General features: G+C 42.9%; 1 protein-coding gene across 1 annotated transcript in view; it reads left to right on the top strand.

The window, feature by feature from the left end:
* The first annotated feature begins 2,136 nt into the window (after window positions 1-2,136).
* The window catches only part of TENM3 (teneurin transmembrane protein 3), a 451,795-nt gene continuing 444,147 nt past the window's right edge, over window positions 2,137-9,784 (top strand). Inside the window, exon 1 of the mRNA XM_047091479.1 lies at window positions 2,137-2,368. Within this exon, the coding sequence (XP_046947435.1) occupies window positions 2,137-2,368 (232 nt within the window). The remainder of the gene's footprint in view (window positions 2,369-9,784) is intronic.

Genomic DNA, 9,784 nt, shown 5'->3' with positions numbered 1-9,784 from the left:
AAATAAAAAAAAACGTTAAAAAAAAAAAAACAGGGCGCCTGGGTGGCTCAGTCGGTTAAGTGTCCAACTTTGGCTCGGGTCATGATCTCGCGGTTTGTGAGTTTGAGCCCCGCGTCGGGCTCTGTGCTGACAGCTCGGAGCCTGGAACCTGCTATGGATTCTGTGTCTCCCTCTCTCTCTGCCCCTCCCCCACTTGTGCTCTGTCTCTCTCTGTTTCTTAAAAATAAATAAATGTAAAAAACCTTTTTTTAATAAAATAAACAAACAAACAAAAAAGAGGTAGCAGGAGGAACCCCCCAGAGTTTCCAAGTGTAGGTTCTGGAACTCTGTGACCAGGCCAGCTCAGAATTTCACCACTATTCTTACCGCTGGATAGAAGGCAGAAATCAGAAAGTGAAAGGCAGAGGAGTCCTAATGTTGCTCAGACAGAAGAGACTTGTTGATAGCCTAGAGGTAAGCGGAGCCAACGTGGGAGAATCGGGAGTCAGCCCCAAGACACCATGTTGAAAGCACATTAAAGAGAGATGTGATGCGTATAACGATAGCCAAGGATCAAGAGAGAGGGAAGGATTCCTTGGGAGAGGGATTCTCCATGGGAAAAAAAAAATCTAACTAGAAATCACGGTCCTAGGGATGTGGTACCGAAGAGAAGATCTGGGGCCACCAGAAATCATTTGTTTCAAGCTGATTCTGGAATCACTCCAATAAAAAGTGAGTTGAGGAAAGTCGGAGGGGAGTGGGAGCCACCACTGGAGGCCTTTGGGGACCTTCAGATGTAAGACAAAGACCAAGTGAGAAAGAGTAAAGACAAGGGAGGACCCTTTAAAATGCAGAGTAGGGGCACCTGGCTGTCTCAGTCTATGGAGGATGCCACTCCTGATCTTGGGGTCGTGAGTTTAAGCCCCACGTTGGGTGTAGAGAGCGCTTACATGAGAAAGTACACTTTAAAATAAGTAAAAAAATAAAATGCACATTAGACCTGGGAAGCCATCCCTCCTCAGGCCCAGTCACTTTTACCCCTGTCAGTTCAGCCAAATCAGGAAAGAGACAGTAGCTCAGCAAAGAAACACACATGACCTTGTTCCTTCTGATTTAACTCTTGCTACTGGCCCTTGCAAAAACCTACCTCAAGTTAGCCACTTGAATTGCCTTTAAATCAGGATAGCATGGATTAAACCCACGTTCTAGAGAGGAAAATACATTTTTAGGAGAAGGGTAAAGGACAAGGGTCAGTTTTTTCCATAGTTGAAGCCGTTTAGGTCCTTGAAACGTGAAAATTGTGTCCGCTGAAGAAAACGTCTTTGCAGAAATTTAAAAAATGCTCAATGTATTTGACAAAATTTCACGTCCAAAAAGCTCCCAATTTGCTTCTGCTCTTAAAAAAAATCAAAGAAGTAAAAATAGTATACATTTTTGTTAAAAGAAGAAAGAGAATTTATTTGTGAATGGCAAAAATGCTGTGAGAGAAAATTGTCCCATTGTGGAAAATTTAACAGGCATATTGGGGCCAACCTTTAGCTCGCTTCTGTAGTGAAATTTGATCTTGAGCTTAATTTTTTTTTATTATTAAAGTGAAAAATCAGTTATAGTAGCTTGAACAAGCCTCCATAACACTCAGTAATAGAAAGTATGCCTCACTTCCTGGTACTACGGGACATTTTACAGTGATTTCACAAATTTTCATCGTTGTTGTTGAAAGCAAGTTTTCTAGATAGGCAATAGTATTTCTTTCCACCATTCTCCACATTGAGAAGGATATAGGGTGGTCAGATTTTAATAGCTTTTTTTAATGTTTATTAATTTTTGAGAGAGAGAGAGACAGAGTGCAGAGTGCGAGCGGGGGAGGGGCAGAGAGAGAGGGAGACACAGAATCCAAAGCAGGCTCCAGGCTCTGAGCTGTCAGCACGGAGCCCGATGCAGGTCTCGAACCTATGAACCCTGAGATCCTGACCCGAACCTCAGTTGGATGCTTGATGGACTGAGCCACCCAGGTGCCCCATAGGGTGGTCAGTTTTTAGACGAATGTTACCCTGACGTTATGGAAACCTTTTATCTTTGCAGAGAGGCCAATGCAAGTTGACCCGTGAGTGTAATCTGTGCCGACCGGGACTGATGTGCACCCAGAAGGAATGAAGTATGGATGTGAAAGAACGTAGGCCTTACTGCTCGCTGACCAAGAGCAGACGAGAAAAAGAACGGCGTTATACAAATTCCTCAGCAGACAATGAGGAGTGTAGGGTCCCCACGCAGAAGTCGTACAGTTCCAGTGAAACCTTGAAAGCTTTTGATCATGATTCTTCACGGCTGCTTTACGGAAACAGAGTAAAGGATTTGGTTCACAGGGAAGCAGACGAATACAGCAGACAAGGTAGGTCGCCGGTCTCACAAAACAAGGCACACTCAGAAGGCGCCCCCTTGGAGGTGCCATGTTTTTCTCCTCTATAGGTGACATGATTATTTTCCAACTTGGATGTCTAGCCTCTGATTCAGATTTTTGAGAAACTAGATGGTCACATAGTATTCCAGTTTAAAGGTAGAAAGCCACCTACAGGCACATTGACCGCAGATAAGGGTACCGATTCATGTAGAGAATCACTGTGCACATATAAAAATTCTTTTAATGTTTATTTATTTATTTATTTATTTATTTATTTATTTATTTATTTATTGAGAGACAGACAGAGCGTAGGTGAGGGAGGGGCAGAGAGGGAGACACGGAATCCGAAGCAGGCTCCAGGCTCTGAAATGCCATGTCAGCACAGAGCCCGACACGGGGCTTGAACTCACGCACCGTGAGCTCATGACCTGAGCTGAAGTCGGACGCTGAACCGACTGAGCCCCCCAGGCGAGAATCACTGTGCACATTTTATATGTGAGGGGTGTGATTCTGCACACAGCCAGCGTTTGTGCATAAACTTGAGATCCAGGTCTCGTGGGCTCTCTCGCCCGTTCAGGAAGGTGCTCACGGACGTTTCTGCCGTTAGAACTGACGTAAGGGAACGGGAAAGGTTGACAAGCAAAGGCCTTTCACTCATTGAAAAGTGACAGTCCTAATTCTGAATTATCTCATGAGCCATGTAGCCCATGTGCTGATGTCTATCTGTTCATACAAGAGCCTGCTACTGAAGGGTTCAGGTTTCTCTCCGGCAGGTGATCTAGAACATTAAGGTTCTACCTTAAAACATCCCAGTTTCACATAATATAACCCGTTATGGTTTGGCCATTCACATGTATTTGTTGAACGTTTTTACGCTCTGTTTTCTGCCTGTATACTCTACCAGTGGAGTAATGACTTCTGTAACTTGCCTTCCCAGTCTGAAACCTACCAATCTCCATGCTTTCAGACAATAGCTTATTTTAAATTGGGCATACCTAGGTTTTTGTTTTCTAATACATTTTTTTGGAGATGCAGGCACGATTACTACTAATAAAAGTAAAATCCTCTCCCATTTGTATTGCATAGTTTACACAGAACTTAGCATCCCTCAGCTATTTTAATCTGGAAATGAGGAAAAATAAATTAAACCGCAAATGTAAAGAATATATTCCTTCTTTCCCAGTCACCTTACAAACAGTGTGACCAACAGTATGATATTGAGCAAGCAACAAATTTCAGAAAAATAATGCAATAAATCATGCAGAAGTTTGGAAATTTTCCATGGTTCTCTTCTTCTCTCTATTGTGGAAAGAACCATCCTAACTAGATTGAAAGAACATTCACTCACCTAAACCAGTTTGCCTCAAAGAAGACTCCTTTGATTTGCTAAAGAGAGATTTTTTTTACCCCTGAAGGATATCTTACTAAAATTACAGGTACCATCATTTATGAAATGGGATATGGTAGCTTGACATAGTAGTTTTGTTTTTGTTTTTTTTTTGAGATTCAGTTTTTTTAATGTTTATTTATATATTTTTGAGAGAGAGAGTGTGAGCAGGAGAGGGGCAGAGAGAGAGAGAGGGAGACAGAGACTCCAAAGCAGGCTTTGCACTGTCAGCGGAGAGCCTGATGCAGGGCTCGAACTCACAACTGTGAGATGACTGTGACCTGAGCTGAAGTCAGACACTTAACCGACTGAGCCAGTTTTTAAGGGAAGATATAAGACATAATATTTGAGATACATACCCTTGGTAAGCCAAGGGACTTCTAAGTCCATTGCACGATGTCTTATAATTCCAAACCCAAGTGGTTTTTTTTTTCTTTCGTATTGTCTACACAGCTGACATAGATTATCAGGGTACAGGTTCCACCAATTTAAAAAGTAGTAGGTACTAGGAAATGCATGCAGTCTGAACCCGGTGTGAAGCCTTGCCTTTTGTAACAAAAACAACTAGTTTAGTGCCCTATCGGAAAAAAAAAAAAAACCCCACAAAACAAAACAAAACATTGTGGAATACCATTAAAAGAAAAAAAAAAACCTCAGCACATGTGGCGTGATGCGTGGGGGAGGCTCATCTCCACCCCAAGCAAGCATTTCGTTTAGGCAGCACGAAGGATGCTCAAACGGGTTAAAAATAGCGAGCTGAAATTTTCACCTCCTAGGCAGCGCTAATCCAATGCAGACTGTTGTCGATGACATGGCCATACCATCTGGGGAAACCCTGGAACCACAGTTCTTAGGGGACCCAACAGTACTATTACTCAGCTTGTCACCAGCCAGGCTGGGGGTGGGGGGGGGGGGGGGAAGAAGAGGGGCAGAGGGAAGAGAGAGTGAGCGAGGCAGCACGTGGAGGCGGCTTGTTGGGAGCAGTGGAATGAAGCGGGGAGCAGAGGTTTAAGGGTCGGAGAGAAAGGAAAAGCAGGAGTGCGGTGTGTCCTCGGGCCCGCTTTCCACCTGACGTGTTCATCAGTCAGGCCATATTGGAAACACGAATGGAATATACTGCTACGTATTGCCCATGTGCACTGATCCCTTGGTATGCTCCAGTCATGGCACTAGCCAGGTTTTACGTGCACCCTCCCAGTCCTTGGGTGAGATGGGTCCCAGTAGTGCCCTCCTTTGCCAAGTGGAGAGGCCTGACACCCCAGGGCTAGCGACAGCCGAGCTGGGGGCTTGAACCCGGGGCCGGTCTGCCCCTAGCGCTTGGCTTCCAACCTCTGTGCCGTGGCCAAAGCCGGAGAACAGGCAGTTCCGGGTCAGAATTCCCCTTTGCTTTATTGGTGCCAGTTGTGGCCCCTTTTGATGGTGTGGCTAGAGAGCAAGGAGGAGACTGGAGACGTCTTTAGGAGATACAGCGATATGATTACTTGGGACCAGGTGGGATGAGCTTGAGGGAGAGGGAGCTATTGCAAATACTTTCTCTCTCCTGTGGTTGGATACAGGGAATGTGTGTAGCCGGAGCAGTAAATGTAGGAGAGAAGTGACGAAGGAAAGTTTGCTGTCGGATTCTGTTTTTCTCAAGCAAGCCTAATGAAAAATCCTCCTAGGCTTTCCTTTCCTTTGAGCCTGACAAATGTCAGTTTTTCCTCCCTGACTATTATGCTGTGGGATTAATTATTTAATTGACAAAATGTGCTTCCTGCCACAACTCCTGACATCATACACATAATAAAAATGAAAGATGAAAAAACGTTACTAGTAGCCAAAGATCTTTGAACCGATTCCAAAGAATCATGCTAATGTAGCTTGTCTGTGGGGTCCTAAAACAACTTGTCAATCCTCATTCTACTTTAAATGACACAGGCAAGGGCCCCTTCAGCCCAAGGAAGGGATACGTAGAGACCCCTGTGAATGCACTTACGTGGAGCCTTCAAACGTAGAAATATGATGCTTTTATGTCTCTTGACCGATTTGGTGGCCTACTGTCCAACTTGATTTTTGTGGCTCTAGTGACTGCCAAGTGACTTTCATTAATTATGTATTCTGTTTAGAGACTGCAAAGCCGGGGATGGTTGTGTTTTCACAATAATGTGTCATGTGACCAGATCCCATATAGATCTCTTTCTCTGTCTCTTTTCAAATCTCTTCCTATGGTTTATTAGGTGATGGGAATAGTTGTTGTTTCAGCAGCTGTGGAACCCTCCGTAGGTGTGATGGGGTTAGGGTGACAGTGACCTGTTTTGCATTCTTGGATACCATTTTCTGTGATTCAACTTTGAAGAGAATTTATCCTGTCAGGTCTGAGACACATTTCTCATGAAACAGCTGCATAAGATCATACCACAGTTTTAGAGAAGTGATAAAGTAAGAGATCTTTTTTTTTTTCCTCTGCACTATGTGCATTCCTTGTAGCGTCCTCGACCGAATGAAAATATTTATCAACTCCAACAAGAAGTGTTGGCCATGAGGGTGAATTTTGAAACAAGGCGACGTCTGGAAATAGGAACGCTTTTGTTCCGCAGAACCATATGTCTGCAAAGCACCTCTGAGACAGTCTTAACCCAAAATGTTTACCAGTCAGTCAGTTATTGGTGTTGGGTGGTGAATTGCAGAATTTTAAAATGAAAAGATCACCATTCACTCCTCATTCATAGAATGGTGGTGGGGAGGGGAGTTATCTGTTTTTAAATTTGAACAACAGAGAGCATTATGTCTGTGTTTATACATTCCTGGAATCAAAATGGACATACATCTGTAAAGTAGGAAAGGGAAGGAGGAAGGCAGGTTAACAAAGACAGGCGCTCATTGAACAGCTTGCTTCCGGTCCCCGAAACTCTCCTCTTTCCTTACTGCTGCTCCGGGGTTTGCCTTCTCTTCCTGCTTATCGCTGTCAGCAGTGCCCAGACGTCCCCAGTTCCCCCAAATATGGCTTCTGCTTCTCCCCTCATGACATTGCTCATCTAAGACTAGTTCAAGGGTAGCAGACCCCACAGGCCCTGATTTTTGACGGCTGCACCTCCTTAGTGGGCTGCATCCTGAGTTTATCTTCTGTACAAATATTCCAGATGCTCGGCCTCTCCCTTACCAAGGATAACTCTGTTTTGTGAAACAAAAGAACATTAGAGGAGCAGTCCAGGTTTTCCTGTGACCACGTGTCCAGGATTCCAGCGTTACGGTGGCTTGAATGAAGCCTCGTCGACCCATCCCCCAGACAACTCCTTACTTGCTCTGAGCTGAACAGTGATCCAGGGTGCAAAGGAGATCTAAGATTCTACAGAGTCCCCGAAGGACAAAGCTGATGCAGGTAGTTTTTCCCTTTCGGTCGGATGAGCGCTCAGAGTGGGGTGCAGCCCTGGGGTGAAGATCAGGAAGAAGGCTGTGACTTTGTGGCAGACAGAGACTGACCTGCCTCTCCACGGTCCTTCTGGGACTGAAAGTTGCCTTGCAAGAGCAGCTGGTTTCCTTGGCCCCTCAGGAGCTGAGGGAACCAACCAGATGGGTTTTCTCTGCTCTGATATTGCGGGAGTGCCAGCCAAGGAAAACGGAGGGGAGAGATTTGTCTCTAGAGTCTAGCAGGACTTACCACTAAAGCACCCCCGGAAAGCCACAAGGTGCTTAGCGGCACCCAAATTGCAGGAAGTGGGATAGGCTGCAAGACAAACCAGTCAGGAAGCCGCTGACGAACATGAGCAATGAAGATAGAGGAGGAAAACTTGAACCTAAATTAAAAAGCGAATGAGTGCTTATAGAAATCCAAGTACCAAAAAAGGCAGCAACAAGAAAACCGACAGTAACCAGCAAATGCTAGGCTGGGAAGGCTGCCATTTGCATACGAAAAAATATAATAGATTAGTTGAAGAAAAGAGGGTGTTCACTGATCAAATCCGGATTCTTAGTTTTGAAGACCAAGGAGAAGAAACAACTCAAAACAAGAAACCAAGTTCCAGGTAAAATTAAAAAGAAAACACATGTGTATATGCACCCCGCCCCTCACACACACACTCACCCCAACACACACCCCTAAGCTCATCCTAGAGAATTTTTTTCACCTTAGAGAAAGAAGATATTTTGTAAGCTTCTACAGAGAAAAAAAAAAAAGTTACTTTTCTTCTTGCTTACAAAAGAAGCAAAATGAATGTCTCACCTGCGACAATGAAAGGAGAAGACAGTACAATACCATCTACTGGGAGAGAAGAACTACAGCCCAGGGATCCTCTGTGCAAGGAAGACATCCTTCGTCTCTCAGAGTAAATTCAAGATAGTTGGGGACATGGAAAGATTGTACGCGTGTCGTCTAAGAAAGCGTTCAAAAAACAATACCGATGAAATCAACTCGGCAGTATGTATGTGGACAATTCCCAAATGACGATAACAGAACAACTGGAAATGTCTAGGAAACGCTACGTGGGAGACCTTGAAAAAAGGCTAGACTAAAAAGTGATCACTTGTCTCAGCAATACCCAGGAGTTGGAGGAAAGTGGTAAGGAAAGTAAGAGTTCTGGAATCTCAGTCGAAAAGGGAGAGGGCGAAACAGGGGATAGGAGTTTTAGCAGAGAGAAATCATTGCTACTTTGCATTCAAATAATAATGAAAAACATGTTTTTGACTATGAATGTCAGGAAAGGGAGGTGATCATTAGAGGAAGGGAAAAACACAGTAGACCTACCTAATTAGCAGGAGGGAAAGGGAATGAATAGCAATCTGATCAATGTAGCAGAAACTGCTCCAAGGAAAAAGGGGAAACAAGTAAAATCATGAATAACCATAAAACAAGATGAAAGAAGGCAAATCTACTATACTACATATTACATGAAATGTAAATGCGCTGAGTTTGACATAAACAGAACTATCCCATTGGTTTCTAAAAATTATGGGTATTTATAATAAACGGACTTAAAATGGCAAAAGGATGGTTGAGAATAAAGAGATCGATAAAGAAGTATCAGGTAAATACCCACCAAAGCAAAAAGAAAGAAGGAATGGCAGTATTAATAGTAGGCACAGCAGAATTTGCTATTAAAAACACTAAACAAAGAGGACGATAAAAGACAGAAGGATGAATTGCATACATTAAGCAATACAATAGCTAATAGGAAAAAAATGGTTGTTAAAATACATTTATTTGGGGATATTTTTGGTTTACCTCCTTTGGAATCAGATCTAGAAGACAAAAATAAGGAAGCAATTATATAATATTAATATAAATTTTCAGTTAAACATATATATATATATATACAGACATTTATAACCATCAGATAGAAGGGATACAATTTTTCATAATTCTACATAATAGTTACAGAAACCAATTGTGCGTTTAGCCCCAAAAATCAGAAAAGTAGAGACTTTAGAGATCAAAACATTTGATCATACAACTCAGTAAAATTTGAGATCAATAACAAAAAGATAAACGAAACCTTTTTTCTCTCATGGATTAATATAACCCTAGATTATGATAGGAAGCAACAGAAAGCAATGAAAAGAAAGTTCTGCTTTAAAAATGTGTGGGAGACAGAGAAAGCCATAATCATAGGAAAAATATATTGTTAATTAGAAGATTTAAAGAATAAAGACCAACAAAGAGGAATTTGCTATAGATCCTACGAGACGAGTGAAAAAATAAACAGAAGGAAAATAAAGCAAAGGAAATGGAAGGGAGAGATAATCAAGATAAAACTGAAATTAGGGGCGCCTGGGTGGCGCAGTCGGTTAAGCGTCCGACTTCAGCCAGGTCACGATCTCGCGGTCCGTGAGTTCGAGCCCCGCGTCGGGCTCTGGGCTGATGGCTCAGAGCCTGGAGCCTGTTTCCGATTCTGTGTCTCCCTCTCTCTCTGCCCCTCCCCCGTTCATGCTCTGTCTCTCTCTGTCCCAAAAATAAATAAATGTTGAAAAAAAAAATTAAAAAAAAAAAATTAAAAAAAAAAACTGAAATTAAAAACAAACAAAAAAGCTGATTCTTTAAAATGGCC

This window comes from Lynx rufus, unplaced genomic scaffold (genome assembly GCF_022079265.1).
Source record: "Lynx rufus isolate CCGP_SWC_20201006 ecotype Redwood Valley unplaced genomic scaffold, mLynRuf1.p SCAF_3, whole genome shotgun sequence".
In the NCBI taxonomy this organism is placed as follows: Eukaryota; Metazoa; Chordata; class Mammalia; order Carnivora; family Felidae; genus Lynx; species Lynx rufus.
This window is presented reverse-complemented; position numbering and strand designations above follow the sequence as displayed.